The sequence below is a fragment of the Tigriopus californicus genome, chromosome 4 (assembly GCF_007210705.1).
Source record: "Tigriopus californicus strain San Diego chromosome 4, Tcal_SD_v2.1, whole genome shotgun sequence".
Classification (NCBI taxonomy): domain Eukaryota; kingdom Metazoa; phylum Arthropoda; class Copepoda; order Harpacticoida; family Harpacticidae; genus Tigriopus; species Tigriopus californicus.
In genome coordinates, this window is record NC_081443.1 from 26499 (window position 1) to 43370 (window position 16872).

Here is a 16872-nt window from a genome sequence, read left to right on the forward strand (position 1 = left end):
ACCAAACCCCCCTTCACCCTCAAGGTTCGAGGCTTGGACTGGAATCTCTGGACCCATTCGGACAGGATCGTTGTGTGTCGGGGCAGGTCGGTATTGGCGTAGGGCGCTCTGAGTTAGCAATTGGGTTGGTGAACCACGCGGTGGATGCAGTGGGAAAAACGGCGCGGACCGGATCACCCCATCTTCCTTTTGTGTGCCCCTTTCTTGTATATCTGTGGGATCCTGCCGTGCGGGTTGAACAATAATTTTTGGAGGGGGTGCGCTTTCTAAACCCGGGCTATCCTCTCCGATCCAAGCGAAAACTCTTGGAGAAGGGACATTTCTTGTTGGGAAGTGCTGGGAGCTTGTCCCCATGTTCAGTTGGCTTTGATGGACCCTCTTCAGGTCATCTTCATGGCGGACGAACGTCCGATTAGTAAGCACGTCGCCAATAAGAAAAGTAGCATGGCCCTCACGGTTCAAAACGCGGATCTTTGTAGGCAGGAATTTGGGGGCGAACTTTGAGTTAGGGGTGTTGTTTCTCATAATCACCAAGTTGCCGGGCTTGATGATTGGCGGGTTTGTTTTGGGTTTAGCGTTGAAGGTATGTGTTCTTTTCTCCTTCTCATGACGATCATTCTGTTTAGCTCTTCCCTTTATTCTAATGAGGAGCCTTGTGTTGCAAGAAGTTCGGATTTATAATTGTTCATCATGAGGGAAGCTGGAGCCACACCCGTCGCTAAATGCGGCGTGGTTTCTGAATCTCTTAAACATTTCTGTAGGGCATGTCGCATCTCTTGGCGAGATCTGCCGCAGGCTTGGAAAGTTTTCTTAAGTGTCTTCATGAAGGTTTCTGCTGGGTTTGCTCTTGGGTGGTATGGGGCAGTGAAGGTATGATTAATTTTGTATTTGTTGCCGAAGTGTTTGAACTCGGTGGAGTGGAATGGAGGACCATTGTCCGAGCGCTGTCGCTCCGGAAACCCAAAATTTGTAAAAATGTCCTCTAATGCGGCAATGGTGTGGGATGCTGATGTTGATGGAACAAATGCTGCGGAGGGGAACCGGGAGAGATCGCAGCGAACAACCAACACAAATGACCGATCCCACAAAGGCCCAAATGGTCAATAGAGACGCTCCCATGCTCTGTCTGGGACTGGGTGACTTTGTGGCACACTTTAGATGGCTTCTCAGTTAATTGCTGACACTTTCCGCATCTTGCACCTGCTTTTCTATCTTCTTGTCCATCAAAGGAAACCAAACAATGCTACGCAGCCTTCGTTTCATTGCGGGAAACCCCAAGGTGTGCTGCACCATGGTCAAGGAGGAGGGCTCTTTCCACGAGTTCCTTAGGAAGCACGATCCGAGATCCCCTCAGAATGTTGCTCCTTCTGAAATGGTGAGCTCATTGAACACCTTTCCAAACTTGTCCATTGCTCATTGCGGCATAGTAGCCCATTCTGAATACACTTTTTTAGTGCTCTTAGTTCCTTATCCTTTTGTGTGGCGACACCAATTGTGGACGAATCTAGCGCCTGGCAAACGTCTCCATCTAATGTCAGGTAAATTACTCTTTCCATTTCCTGCGTTTTGTCTCCTCTCTTCTCTAGGCAGTTGGTTCAAAGGGTTGGATTCCTACTGAAGAAATCCGCTGGATTTGATTTTCCCGACTTCCACAAGACTTTGAAAGATAGTGCTTGATGGCGAAGAATTACTCTTTCAGCTCGAATTGAGCCCGGCCTGGTTCCCTTGAAAATTGGCACAAGTGGCTTATGGTCCGTTATAACGTAGACATCCGGATTCCCAACCAGGTATACGCGCATTTTTCGAAGCCAATAATCCACGGCCATAGCCTCTAAATCTATCTGTGGATATCTTTTTTCAACTGGTTGTTGTAGCTCTCGATGATATTGCGACGGTTTTACTTCAGTTATGGATTTCCCCTGGCACAAAACAGCGCATAGGCCATCTTTGTGGGCATCGACGAAGAGGAAAGTTGATAGTGTGGTGTTCAAAAAACGTCAGGCATGCAGTACTATGAAGGGATTGGGTGAGTTTCCTGAATTCTTTTTGATGGGTGCTGGTCCACACAAACTTGGCATGCTTAAGCGTTAGGCGCTCGAAGCTTTGGTGTCTCTCGTGCTATGAAAGGAATAAATTGGCGTTTGATCTTGCCATGCATAAGAACGAAATTAGTTCCTCCTTGGACTTTGGAGTTGGTGCATCCCTTAGGAGTTGAGACTTTTTCTGGATCCGGCTTTACCCCTTCTGAGGAAATCCTCATGCCCCAAAATGGAATCTCAGATTGCCGGAAGATACATTTGTTTGGGTTCAAAGTCATATTTTTTATTCGAAGTCTGTCAAGGAACGTTTTTAAAGCGAAGTCGTTGTTCATGGATTGTTGTTCCTGCTATGATTATATCGTCATGAAACTGCATGCAAACCTCTGATATCACTGAAGTTCCTCGTATGGCATTCATGAATTCGCCAGACGATGGTTTCGCTCCCATTGGGAGGCGTTTGAAGCGATATAGCCTTCCTTTTACTCTGAAGACTGTCAGCGGCCTTGACGCCTCAGCCAAGGACAATTGGTGGAAAGATGATTTGAAGTCTATTTAGAGAAGTGCTTACATCCAGCCAGACTAGCCTTGATTGAGTCCACGGTTGGGATTGGGATGTGACTGTCCACTAAGTTTTTGTTGAGGTTGCGAAAGTCGACTGTTATCCGGATTTGTCCATCATCCTTGGGAGCTACTTGGACGTTACTAACCCATGGACTTGGAGCTGGTCCTGTATGGACTTCGATTATATCGTCCTGTAGCATTTCTTGTATTGCTCGATCGACCTTAGCTCCAAGATGAAACGGGGGTACCTTGGTGCACTTGCCACCAGGCGTGGATTATCACAGAGGTGCAAGTGGACCTCATGCCCACGCAGAAGACCGATCCCCTTGAACACTGAATCGTACCCTTTGAGTCTGGATTTGCAGATTCCTGATTGTTCAATGGCTTGAAGTGCCTCTATAACTAGGCTATAGCTTGTTTTGGGGGATGTTGATTGAGATAATGCCCAACGCGACACATGTGTCACATGAGATGAGTGTAACCATTGGCCTTGATGGAAGGTCATCCACAACATACCATTTTGTCGCAAGCGTGTGTCGTCCCCACGTTGTATCACATATACCTTGACCCACTGGTGTTATGGCCTCGGATCTGCTTCCATATGGTTTAATTCTGACTGATGTGGGTTGGAGACCATTCATTAGAACAGTTGGCGCAAGTCGTCTTTGGGAATGACATTTATTTGAGCACCCAGTCCGCTATGCCCAAAACCTTTCTATTTCCTATTGCAATGTTTACGGTTGGCGTTCCCACTTTGGCTGTACGGCGTTTTGCGTGGCGTAGGCATGGAGAAAATGGACCTCTTCATCTGATGAGGTTTTTCTTGTTCTCCTTTGTCCTCCGACGAGGATTGAGTTTTGGAAGCGGTTTTTCACTTTCCTATAGTTGGTTTTCTGTAATGCCCTGCGCCTAGTTTGGTTTTGGTTTGCGGGATGCCGGGGACTCCACTGATTGATCTCGTGTATGAAACCCACTGCTGCGACAAGCTGCGGCAACATGACCATACTTGTGGCACGAGGAACACGTTTTCCCTCTAGCCGGGCAGTTTTGCCATGAGTGTTTGGTTTCCGACGCGCAAACTAGAACAACTCCATCCCTTCCACAGTTGTGTCTTTCTGCCTATATTGTTTTGAGTACGGACCAGTGACCCGAAGGGCCTCCAGGTTTTGTTCAATCCCTCTTAGCATTTTTGAACGAACCATGACCATTTGAGACTGAGTTCGAAGCCGTGGTCGCATCCTCAAATAACATTCCATTTTGATTGTTTCTTCGAGGTTCCAATTTTTTTGTATAACGGCATCTCTTAACGTTTGGTCCTGGTACCCAGGCGATCTGAATTTTGTTCGCGAGCTAATTGGATCTAATTCGTTAAAATCGGCATGATCATATCCACACAACCCGGCCGCCTGGTGACCCGTTCGGCAAATTTTGAGATACTCTCATCATGTTCTTGCTGCAGTGATCTGAAGTTGGCGATAGCTTGCCATCGGAACGACTTCGGCTTGTACTTCTGGCGCAACGATTCGATGATCCCCTGATATGTGCGGGTCTCGTCCGTTCTTGCTGAGGGGCATGCCGAGTTAATGTCATGTAACCCATTCTCCCCAACAAACCACAAGAGCTTCTTTTCTTTGCTCTGTCACGGCGTGCAAGTGACGGCCCATCATTTACTTCGGGCTCTTCAAGAACGGTGATCACAATAGATCTCGAACCGATCAACCCAACGCTCAAAAGCTTGTGCGATATTCGTGCCGTGACTGAAGGTTAAGGATGCTGGCCCTTGGAAGGCAGGGGGTCCATTGTGCATGCCGGGTTCGGACGTCGCCAGTGAATAAACGGTAGTTAACGAGTGAAACCTATGTATTATAAACGGAATTTGATATAAAGTAAAATGATATGAAGTAAATAAAATAAGATAAAATAGAAGAAACATACCCCCAGCCTCCTCTTCTCACAGGCTCTTGACACACTCAATTAATGAGCATGTCTTTGTGAGCATGTGAGCCAGCTTGACGAGGCAGCGAAAGGCTGGAGGTTGCGTTGTTTGGTTATACTAGATAACATATGTTATTATCTTGGGAAAATCCCAAAGTTGTTGGATTGCCCATCATGTAGTCCGTTTGTCGGTCAGCATTCAAAATGCAGCCTAATGCTCGTGAAGACATCGTGATCCATCACAAGTAGCTCCTTCAGCCCTTGATCATCCTATCACCAAGGAAAAGCTCCAGTACCCAGAGGGCTGGTCAGCCCAGCTACAACCATGGGTGAGGAATGTCGGCTACATGTTGGAAGGGAGGAAAACAGGAAATCATAGGTCACCAAAGAACGATATTCTCGTGATCATTGTGAGAGGGAAGAGAATTGGAATAAGCAATCTCACCCTCAAGATCGACGTTACCAAAATGTTGGCCCCTGACAGAAAATGACGACCAATCCTTCCTGAATGTTCCGTTGGGACGTAGTTTCCGGCCCAATGTCAACCCTTTGCCGTCTAGACCCACTGGTGGTCAGATGTGACCCACATGCCACACCTTACAGAAGAGGCAGACACAATCCATTGTCGGCAATCCAAGAAACCCCTTGATGGCCAATGTGGCTAGCCTGACGAAAGGAGGGTCAACCCTGGACATTGGTATGTGAAAATCCTTGTTTGCGGTCCAGATGTCATGCAGGTGACACAGTTTTACCGAAGAAACCGTCGCCGTCCACCAAGGGCCCTGGAACAACCCTTTTAGCCTCCATGTGGAAGAGGCGGAAGCCAACATTGCAAGGGAAAGTTGAATCAACAGACAGTCACATTTTTGGGCTCGAGCAGAGCAGGAGACACATTTTTGCGCTCGAGGAGAGCAGAGGCACCTTTTGGATCTCGAGGAGATAAGTCACATCTTTCGTGCTCAAGCAGAACAGGGTTATGTTGGAACACCCGAAGTGAAAGGACCTCTCTGATCGTGAAGCTCTACTCGTTGGGTGAACGAAGGACAATTGTGCTAAGTGCTGGAAATCAAGTCGATCTATTCTTGAAACCAGAGCAGTGAAAGTCAACGCTTGGAGACGGGACCCAGGAAGCCGTGCAGAGTCAAGAGGACCTGGGAAGTCTTGCACAGATCTTCAGTGAGCCAGTATAGACGAGTTGAAAAGTCTCTGGAGCTGAGTACAGGTGCAATTCTGAGTTATACTCCGTCAATTCGATTCTGGTTCTTCAATCCCATCGAACCGACGTCATCGTGGATCTCCGTTGGACGCAAGACTCACCCTCATCAAAAAGTAGGATCAAACCAGTTTCTATCCATGCATGTTTTCCCTCTTCCATGGCCAAGCAATTACCCCCTCGTTCATTACCCGAGCAAGACAGCTGATTGGTACAGTGTCATTTTCATGTAGAGCAATTGAATAAAGTAGATGGAACTGCAATCGAAGTTCATCTTTGATTTGGCAAGAATCAGGTGTTAGACTCCAAGTGTAGAGATCAGCATCGTTTGATAGATACCCAGTAGACTAGGATCGTGACCACATTTTGCAGGATAGTTAGCCTTGAAGATTGGCCCAGGTATGCCAGACAACCGAGATTGATCTGGGACCAATGGGGAGTAGAGGTAGCTAGCGATTTGTATCCTTAGTCATTTGATGATTGTTTGAGGCCCTGATAAAGGAAGCTCGAACTATTGCTCGTAGGCCCTGATTAGGGTTATAACCGGAGGCCTTAAGATAGGTCTAAGAAATTTAAGCCCTTGTACTAGGTGTTCTCCATCTTTGAGAGCTATCAAGGTATTTTTACCTAATGCTTGGGTCAGGAGTTCCATGTTTCCGTTCACCACGGGAATTCAATAAGTCAGGACCTTTCACCCCTGGCTGGTGGACGGAACAAGGGTCATGCGTGGCGCTTTCAAGTCCGATGTATAATTGAATAAGACGTTAGTAAATTATATCGAAAGTATTCGCATTCTGCAAGGCCAATGGGAGAGGCGTCCATATTGCAGGTAGATAGAAAGACTTGAAAAAGTTACAACTTAACTAGAAGTGTTTTGGTGGAGGCTGCCTAGTTGAAGTTGCGTGATTTGATTTGTATCTTGCGCCGCTAGGCCGATCTCGTTGGATGGAGCAGAAACCTCTCGACGATCCAGACGACGTTCCAGCCGACCGAGAGGCATACTACAGTCAGTCATTGTGCTTGCTCTGTCGTCTGTGAATACGCTGGTCACGCTGGGCACGCTGGGCACGGTGGGCACGCTGGGCACTCTCTGTTCTGTACGTTCTCTGTATGTTCTGGAGCATTGCACCGATTGCAGCCCTCATCATCACTTCATCAACACCACCACCAACAACAACAATAACAACAACAACAGTAAGAACAATCCAAACATTTTCAAAAGCCCCATGAACAACCACCCGCATCACCATCACCATCCGGCTCACCCTCATCACCACGGGGGCGGGGCGGCCCATCACCCGCCCTCCCACCCCTACTTCTCCGTGCCCATGATACAGCCTTTCCCATTGGCCAATCATCTCAATCAACAACCCAACGGCGGGGCGGGCGGCGGGCTGGCCCCGCCCGGTTACCACCACGTCCACGCCCATCATTCGGCCGGGGGCCACGCCCATGCCTCGGCCGCGCCGGGTGGATCGACCAGTAGTCAGAATAAAAGTGGAGGCCAGGGTGGAGGCGGGACTCAAGGGGGCGGGACGCACCCTTTGTTACGAGACTTGGCCTACATTCGTCGTCGACCCATCGAAGGCCAGTCCACCACCTCCATTTCCTCGGCCACCATTCGTCTGCGGCCCACCACGGGACGGACGGGTCGAGGCGTCGAAGGCGGAGCATTGGGCGGGCCCGGCGGGCCGGGCTCACCCGCCGGCGGCACCATGCACCTCAACACGAGTTCGCGCGATCATTCGAAAACCGTGGATTTTATGTATTACAATTCGAGCGATTCCGAGGACGAGGATGCGGGTGCGGGCGGCGGGGATGATTCGGCCAACGGCGGTCTGTTCCGCGTGTCGTGCAATTTCTCGGACTGCCTGACCAGCCGTGAATCGGGCTGTGCGTCTCGTTTCCAGCCGTTGCACCTGGCCTCCGAGTATGGGACGCGGCACATGTTGTCCAATGCCATGCTCAAGGAGTATCCCGTGCCCGTGCCCAATGTCAACAAAGTGTTCTGTTCGCAGTGGCTTTCCCATCGGCAAGTCGTGTTCGGCACCAAGTGCAACAAGGTCAGTCAGTCAGTCAGTCAGTCAATCAATCAATCAAGCATCGTGGCAAGTTAAAATTGACGGGTGGGCCATGATAACGCCTCATAAAAGAATGCGTCGATTAATGGTCATATCCAATTAATATCCAATTAACCCCCGAGGAAGAACTGAGAGTCAAAAACGTTTTGGAGAGACGAACAATGAATGAACTCGGTAGGAGTGGCAAGACGGAAATATTGGCTCAAATGTGCAGCCGGCCACTGAAGGTTTTCACGGCTACCAGAGCAAGAAATAACAGAGTGTGTTTATTACCCCAATAGGTCTATTCATCCAGTAGCTACGGATGGAGGAGCGTAACATTACCAAATAGAGACTTATGAAGCACCCTTGGTCCAGTTTGATGGCCGTTGATTTTACAATTGAGTGCTAGCGTCTGAGCCTCTTTCGGCTCGCCAACCCTCTCATCATCCCACCAATATTGCGATAGGTAGTGACCAAGTCTGGTATGAGTTAGGTTAGAGTGGTTAAGAAGATCCATGAAACGAATCGAACCGAGGTCTGGCTCAAGGTAGAAAAATATGCTTACCACTTCATTACGTCGCCTAACATTTTTGTATTTGACATCAAACTTGACCACAAATTGGTTTGGTTTATTTCTTACATAAAGGGGGAGACATTGATTGCTCCTTTCAAGAGCAAAAAAAAAGGAATTAGTTTAGCCATGCCCGGTCGAAATCGTATGCGAGTTTGCCATTTCGTGGACGCCATGCATCTTCCGTAACATGGAATTTGTTCATGCTCAGAAGTGATATACGTAAAAACGACCAATTTTGAACGCCTTCAATAAGTTTTCTGCTCTGCAGGAAATATGACTTACTTTATGCACTTCAGAGGGCGCTTTGTGAGTCAGCCTCTACCAAAAATAAGGCCGATTGTGCCGATTTCTTTGTTTTTTTTCTTACATAATGCGTTTGAGTTGTTTTTGGCTCATTCTATCCAAATTTTATGTTTAATTAGTGACCCAGGACACACCATGTCTGGAAAAGAAATTGCATTCATACCATGTTAAGAGTGTTTTATTTAGCAATCTACCGTGCCTCTTCCCCATTTCGTTTGGGCGGACTGACGACGGAAATAAGGGCCCCATTAGTGCTGGGGCGGGTCCGGACTCGAGTTCGAGTGCATTCGAGTCCTAAACTCGATTTGGAGGAATTGGCCGGACTTTTTGAGGGGACTCAAGTCTGGACTCGTCAAAAATAAAATATTATTAAGTTTTTTCGTTAAATTTCGCAAGAACAGACTTTCTTCTTGACATGGCTTTGGTAAAAGATTCAAGTCCTCTGCCGGACTCTAGTCTGCCCCAAAATCAAAAGATCAGAGGACTCTAACCAGTCAGACTTTTGCCGGATTCGCCCCAGCGCTAGCCCCTATTTATAACCAAGAGTGTTCATGGCTGGCTGGAGCTCAATTTGCACTCCCAAAAGACTCATCAATAAATGGCGCCCTAATGTATAATGTAAACGCCCATAACATATATGAAGTTATCTATGGGCCAAACATTGGCAAAAGTTGGATATGAATAATTTTCAAGTTACCCTCAGTTGGTTGATCATGTGAAGTCCTGAGGAGTTTTTGTAAGTAAAGCTTGTATGGACCACTGCAACATGACATCAAGAAATTATGATTATTCTGTATTGCGACGGATTTGTTATTGGAATATTGGCAGATTTACAGGTTTACATGATGACAGTTGTTCCTTACTACTGTGTCCTCTCTATGGAAGTTTTGGTTCAGGCAAGAAATTACTGGCCGATTACGGTAATTTGGAAGAATGGCATTTGATAAAGTCATTCGCTAGAAAATCGTCAAGTTGCAAAAAAAAGGATTGCCAAAGCTGACCATTGCGTCGAGGCTCATTAAGGCAAAATCCACAGTCTGTGATATTATTGCTCGTTACAAAAAGTCTGGTACAGTTGGGGACAAGTCACGAAAACGATGATTGAGAACTCATTAGCTGGAGAATTAGGTCCCCCAAAATGGCCTGGAATCCCCACAGAGGCCTGAAAGAGATGTCTAGAGAGTTTCATGTTGCAAAAACCAGCCTCAGAAGGCTCCTCAAATTTAACTTCAACATGAAGTGCTTCAAGTCTGTTAGATGGCAAGTAATTTCTGAGGCCACAGTGGTCGGAAAATTCGAAATTTACTTGGTACTGCGCTGTGCTCAGCTACAATTTGAAGCAATGAGTTTCACGGTCAAGCGAGCATGGAACCGTCAAAATGATGATACACTGGATGCCTGCAAACATGCGGGCATTCCCAAATACTCCGAGAACACTTCGTTAGACAACATCCGCCCCATATCAGTTTGGGCGGGTGTCACTGATGACGGTCCCAAGACCCCCTTGTGGTCACGCCTTAGGGTGTCAAAATCCATGGAAATACTTCCATGGATCCAGGAGCAGCATTGAGAACATGGCTTTGCATTTATGCAGAATGGAGCACTATCTCGCACCTCAAAGAAAACCCAAGCCTGTTGCAAGACAAATTTTGAATGCTTCTGAACCAAGGACACTTTGCCTCCTTCCTCCCCAGACTTAAAAACCCAATGGACTTTTCTATTTAGTCAACTCTGGAAACGAAGTTTGGGTCTAAGAGCTATCCAAATTTCACAACCTTGAGTACAAACTCTTAAGGCTGCATGGGGAAAAATCCAGGAGAAAAAGTACGCATTTTGGGGGGATCGGCTAACCAAGAAGCATCAGTTATTGGCTATATTAATGATTTTCTGTTACGTCACTCATTTGTTCGTACAATGCACCGGTTTTTAGTTGTGCACCCAGTATAAAAATGTTTTCACTTCATCATCACTTTTTGAAGAACCCAATTCAGAAGTGGTATTCGATCTGGATGGAAACAGGGCCAATCAAATAGCGATACTAAAACGTCGCGTATTACGTGTTCATGAAATACGAATTTAAGGTAAAACTTCTCTGAGAGATCATGCCGATTGAGGAGTTTTCTGATTGAAGCATTTTGAAACTTTTGCTAAATGATAGTTTTTAAAGCACCGGTTTTTTTAAAATTATTTTAAGGACCGTATGGTAGTTCCATCCCAGAAGATAAACCTTATTACGTTAAGACTCCCATCCCTATATGTATACGAAATTTGCCAAATCTTCAGAGACTTAATACATCGTTGGATAGGAGCAGCTTTCAAGACCAAGTATTAATTTGCCATTGAAAATTCCAAATCCACTCATGGCTGAATATTTGGCCCCATTTCGTTTACCATCTTTATTTCACTCCTAAGCTTGCATGCAAAGTTTTCTCGGTTCCGTTTTGAGCTAAACCCCGAGCCCATCTCAACTGAATTTTTGCAACTTAACTGATTATATATTTTTTCAAAGACGTGTTTAAACATCAATCCTTCCAAATTCTTGTTGCTTGTAAACCTTATTTGCAACGCCAACTCTATCCTTTGATCTCTTGGTAGATTATACTTGCAGTATAAGTGGTATATAATATAATAAGTGGCAGTTTAGCCTTTAGAAATTTTTACTGTACTCCAATTGAAGATGTGTATGGGTCTCACATATATTGTTATAGTGAGTCAGTGTTTGCGCATTAATTATCTAAAGAAAAAGTTCGTAACCTATCTTTGGTCAACACTTTATTTTGGTTTCCTTAACGTGCATTTTCGTGAGGAAAGTTGGAGTAACGAGCCAAATCATTAAGCAAGGAACTGAGTAACAACCAAAATGTTGCTTGCATGAAACCGTGATATGTCTAAACCCAACTCGAGGTGGCTCGAGTCAAATAGCATTTGGCATTTCGAGCTGGGCTCCAGCCCACGACATCTCTAACGATGGCCCACTCTCCTTATGTCAATCGTACCTCATCAGCCTCATTTGGAATATGCATCAATAATGTGGGCTCCGCTAAATTAAGCCAGCCTTCAAAGGGTAAAAGAAGTATAAGTAGATACTGTACGTATTTAAGAGCTTTCATGATCTTTGTCCATACCCAAGAATTACCACATAACACAATGACACGAGAGCGATCACTTGTAATAAAGCAACGACTTGTTGCAGTTGACTTTTACCAAGATCTTCAAAATTGGAAAAAGGTGGCCTCCGATCTTTCTGAATTCCTGACCAGTTCTACGTCCTAGATGTGTTAATACCAATTCTATGGTAGACTAAGTATTTTGTTGTTTTTGACCCATACCAATTACATCAAATGACATCCCTTGCGACGGTTGAAAAATCCGTAAAACCTTTGGGGAGAAATGTTTCTGTACTTTTTTGGAAACCACGAAATTCATTATTTTTTTTCTTTTCATTTATAGCTCATGGTCTACGATGTGAACACACGTCACTTGGATCAGATCCCTTCCCTACAAAGTAGCGAGAACTCACGACCGCCGGAGCAGGAGGCCGGGATCCACGCCATCGAGATTAATCCCTCACGTACTTTGTTGGCCACGGGTGCCAAGAACACCAACGACATTGCCATCTACCGGCTTCCCACTTTAGATCCCATTTGTGTGGGCGAGGTAAACCCGTGTTGAACTAGAGCTGATTTGATGCACGCATACTCTCATCTCAGGTTGCTAGGATTGAACTTGAGCTAACGCATTTAGATTCGAGTGTTTTTCGTTAGAAAAAGTTGACAAGTTTGCACCTTCATTCCGAAGCTTCATATAAAAAAAAAAAAAACAATCAAATTGATTTTACTGCCTCAAATGCTTACCGAACAAAGCAACATAAACCTGAAGATGAAATGACAATGATGTTTCCAAACCACGGAAATGTTCTCATCCCGGGCGATGAGTAAACCACTAATTGGTTCATAGCAATTCTTGAAATTCTTTTAGGGTGCTCATAAAGATTGGATCTTTGACATGACGTGGATTGACGATCAATTTGTGGTATCCGGCTCCCGTGATGGCACGATCTCGTTTTGGCGCGTGACCGACAATCTCATTGAAGAGGTCACCTCTGCCGCCATCCCCACTTACAAATTCATACGACCCGTCAGAACCAAGGCCTGCAAAGAGGCCGACCGAGTGCGATCCCTTTGCTATAACCATCGAACGCAAGAGATTGCCGTCATCTCATTGAACGGATACATTCATTGTTGGAACGCTTTACGGTTTAAACAGGTCAGTAAATACGTAGAGGAGCTCTTTCTTGTAAATACGTAGGACGTCTCAAGCCTCCCATCCACACTTGAAAGCTTCAATGTCCCTGCGATTATTCATTAGATAATGACCAAGAAGCTACCCCATACCATGGAGAACGTGTGCTTGGCCACGGACGAGGACGCTCAGATGTACGCCGTGGGCTCGAAGGCCAACACGGATCTGTTGGATGCGAGGACGCTCCAAGCCATCAAGAAGATTCCTTCCCGCAATAACGGCTGCGGAATTCGCTCGGTCAGCTTCAAAGGCAATATTCTGACTATTGGCACCGGGATCGGGATCCTTTTGTTTTGGGATCTAAGGGCCGGGAAATTTCTCGAGTCCACTATGAACAGCAATCGGGCCGTCATGTTGAAGACATCCAAAGGATGGCTGGTAGGTGTTTTTTCATCACTGCTATCCCTCGGATGAAATTCATTTGTACTCTAAACGGTGCAACTCGATCTCATTTTTAGCAACGCGAACATGAATACATGGAAGGGGGCGTGAATCTCAACAAGAATTCTCCCGCGGTTTACACTCATTGCTTCGACGAATCTGGGACGAGGCTGTTTGCCGCGGGTGGACCTTTGCCTAGTGGTCTTAAAGGCAACTACATCGGTTTGTATCAATGAAAATTAGGGGTGGGCTCCAATCGTCTCACATGGCCTCCAGCCAACCTCACGCCGATTCGAATTTCTCTGGAAACAATATCCTCGATACATACAGTTTGTTTCAAAGTGTAGGCAGTTCAAGTTTTGCTTGAAACCTACGGAGCCAGAACGACCCATGGCGGAGGGAGGTCGCTAATCCGCTCTCGTGTGTACTATCGGTCGTTCACTCGTTAGCAAACAAACAAGAACAAAAAACAACTGTATCCGTGCGACGGAAAATGACTTGACTATTATTGTATCACCAAAATGAATTTTGTTGTTACTCAGAATACCATTTAGGTTTATTATTTGGATTGATATGGCTTTACTTATTGAGCGCACGAACGAGCCCTGAAGGTTTTGAAGAATTGGTCTGAGAGTAGGGGTGCTATGTCATATTATCGGGCTTCAAATTGGGACCAATCGCATCAACCCAAAGGCTGCCTTAAGGAACTCAGAAACGGTAGTCGATGTTAAGCAGGAAAGACTGATTTAAATCTTAAGCCTCTTCTCAGTCTGCTACACAAGTGTTAACGATTATTTTTGAAGTATTTCAAAATCAAGTATTACAAAAGTGACTAACCTAATCGCAGCGATCTACAGTTTTTTAGATCATGAAAAGTAGCTCTGATCTAGAAGCTGCACTCTAATCAAGGGTCCCCGGTCCAGGGAATCGTTGCGCTTCTCATTGAGGGAAATAGTTCCATAAAAAGTCTTTATTGTACATTCATAAAGGTAGTTGAACCCAAGAAGATATTTATGGACGTTTCGGGTGTTGGCTACCTGTCTGATGCTTGAAGCTTGCGTTTGCGGCCAAAAAAGGCTAATGTTTCGCCCCAACTATTTTGGAAACTAACTCATTTTAAGATGTGGCCAGGTCATGAGCGCGGTTGACGATGCAAAAAAATGTATAAATGATATTTGGGCTCCGTAAAGGAAAAAAGGTAACGACTAAGATCTCTAACTATTGCTTTCGTGTTTGATAATTTTACAATGTTTATTGAAATCAAACAGTGAAGTTGTAAAGCATCTTGAAAACCAAAAGAAATTACAGCATAATTTTTATATCTAGATTATAGTGGTTTAAGACAACTGCTTCATTGCCTTATTGAGAAAAATTAAAAGTGCACTAATACTTAAGAAATGTATATGCATAAATACATACCATACTGAGAGAAGTCTGACTACAAACAAATAAGGTGACGAAGTTGTTGATGATTAATGGACAACCGTTTCCACTATTCGGAACAGGATGGTATATTATAATTAGGGGTCGGAAAAATAGTTTGTGATTTTGGTCAAAATCGCATTTTTTAGGTTTGTTAGGTAAGTTTTCTTTCATGTGAGAGGTCGCTGGTTTGATTCTCCTCCCTGACCTTTCTCATGGAGACTTCTGTTCCATAATCTAGCTAAAATTAAGAGAAAAATCGAAACCTTTGACAATTGGAAGTTATGGTGCTTTCTAGATATGCTGATTTCTTTATGATTCTATTTTGGTAATTGAAAGCACTGGCTTTTATTTCCTCAAATTGCCTTTAAAATGTCCATTGTTATTAAGGTTTAGGGAGTGCCAGATCGACCATTTTTTTCCAAATATTGTTGAAAGAATGCCTTAAGTCTATTACCCGGTATTTTTGGTGGTGCCATGTCGCACAATTGTGTGCCATGTCGCACAATTGTCCGGAAGAGGACTTGTGTCTTTTACATGAGTTAAATTAAGCACTAACACTCGTCTTAGGAAATTTTTAAAAGAATCTATATTTTTTTCTTTACCGAGTGCGGTCAATTCCTTCAAAATCAAGTTAAACACTCAAGTGCACTCAAGTTTGAACTGGCCCGAGCACTACCAAATACCATAGGGTTCTGGCAGTCTTCACGGCCACCTGGCAAGAGACGGAAAATGGCCAGTTTGATGTACATACAAAGAATTGGGGGACTTACTTAAGAAATGGGCGAAACCTTGCATTACTAACTTCTGTTATAGAAATAAGTGATGGAAGGGGTTTTGAGGAACCTGATATGGCCGATGTGATGGCTGGCTTTGTTGATTGGGGAAGCTAACCCCTATGGCCCAAGCACCTCTGTTAGCTTTATTTTTCATTCCTCCTCTTTACTGTTTGGTATGCCAATTTCATGTTTGGGAGGCTTCAAACCCCCTATTTCTTTTTGCTAGGTTTGAGCTTATTACCCGTTTCCTTTTTTTCACTTCGTGTGTCCAGTTTTGAATTCAGAAGTGTCAATTTATACTTTTGGTGTGCTATCAACATTTTTTTGCGCTCGCTCTTGTGTGCCACATTCTACATTTGATGACTCCTTTTCATTTCTAGTGTGCTCGTAACATCTTTAGGTGTGTTCATGTATGTATGTGTGTGCCAATTTATTCTTTTGGTGTGCCTATTTCAACTCAATCATTTCGCCTGTTTAGCAGAGGTGGAGTTAGATGAAATTTTTGGTTTTCTTGACTTTGAGAACTCACTTCCGTTTGACAAATGATTTATAAATTAAGGAAGCGACCATCTCCTGTGAAATTCAAAGCAGGGGCTATTTGGAGTTTTTTTAATATTTTCTGGCAGTCATCAAGTTTGCAGTTCATAACACATCTGAGGACATTGGTTTGAAATTTAAGTACCGGTCAGAACGATTTTTCCCTGTTGCCCAGAATATGATTTAGATAAGTTTCTAATTGTGATTGATTTTGCATCTGCCACCAAAATGCCATGCCGTAGTAACAGTTTTCGACAAATTTTTTGACTAGAACATTCAAAGCTTTGACATTGGAAATAGATATTTCCGTTCATTTTGAATTTCCCGTCCCCCCTCTCTTTACTTTGACACGGATTGCTTTCTGCTTACTGCTTTGACTTTGTTTATCAATCCTTGTTTGTTGTGTTTATTTTTCTTTTTTTGTTTGTTTTTTCACGGACATTTTTAACCACTACAGGTAATGTAATCCCCATTACTATTAAAATGAAAGATTATAATTCGTCTGTTTATTACCTTTCAATCTTTATATGATATTTGGTCTACCAACGAATTTGAAACTTTGTCCAAGTTTGACTTGCAAGATGCTACCGGATCAACAAGGCCTATGTATTCCCTACGAACATTTGAGAGAAGCAAATTAAACAATGAAGGAACCCGAGAAAGAAGAGAGTTGGACTTCATTGTTTTAACTAGCCTGGATTCTAGGCTTTTTACCAAGTTCCAAAGGCAGCCTTCCACTGAGAACAAACAGACCCTTTCAAAA

General features: G+C 44.5%; 1 protein-coding gene and 1 long non-coding RNA gene across 2 annotated transcripts; both read left to right on the forward strand.

Moving 5' to 3' along the window:
- The first annotated feature begins 1453 nt into the window (after positions 1-1453).
- Positions 1454-1894, forward strand: LOC131879905 (uncharacterized). The gene is made up of 3 exons (XR_009373210.1): positions 1454-1538; positions 1700-1787; positions 1875-1894. It is a non-coding gene; the product is annotated as an uncharacterized LOC131879905 (long non-coding RNA).
- A 4792-nt stretch (positions 1895-6686) lies between these two features.
- On the forward strand, positions 6687-13939 carry LOC131879391 (DDB1- and CUL4-associated factor 12 homolog). Its single transcript, XM_059225699.1, has 5 exons — positions 6687-7811; positions 12139-12345; positions 12667-12954; positions 13057-13368; positions 13449-13939. The coding sequence occupies exons 1-5, from the start codon at positions 6975-6977 to the stop codon at positions 13605-13607; spliced, it is 1803 nt and encodes a 600-aa protein (XP_059081682.1). The 5' UTR covers positions 6687-6974; the 3' UTR covers positions 13608-13939.
- The last annotated feature ends 2933 nt before the right edge of the window (positions 13940-16872 follow it).

Bases quoted from the DNA above. Each gene is read 5' to 3' on its own strand.
- LOC131879391 (XM_059225699.1), top strand. From the start codon at position 6,975: ATGAACAACCACCCGCATCACCATCACCATCCGGCTCACCCTCATCAC. The intron at 12,346-12,666 runs GTAAACCCGTGT...AAATTCTTTTAG, and splicing joins ATCCCATTTGTGTGGGCGAG to GGTGCTCATAAAGATTGGAT. The intron at 13,369-13,448 runs GTAGGTGTTTTT...TCTCATTTTTAG, and splicing joins AGACATCCAAAGGATGGCTG to CAACGCGAACATGAATACAT.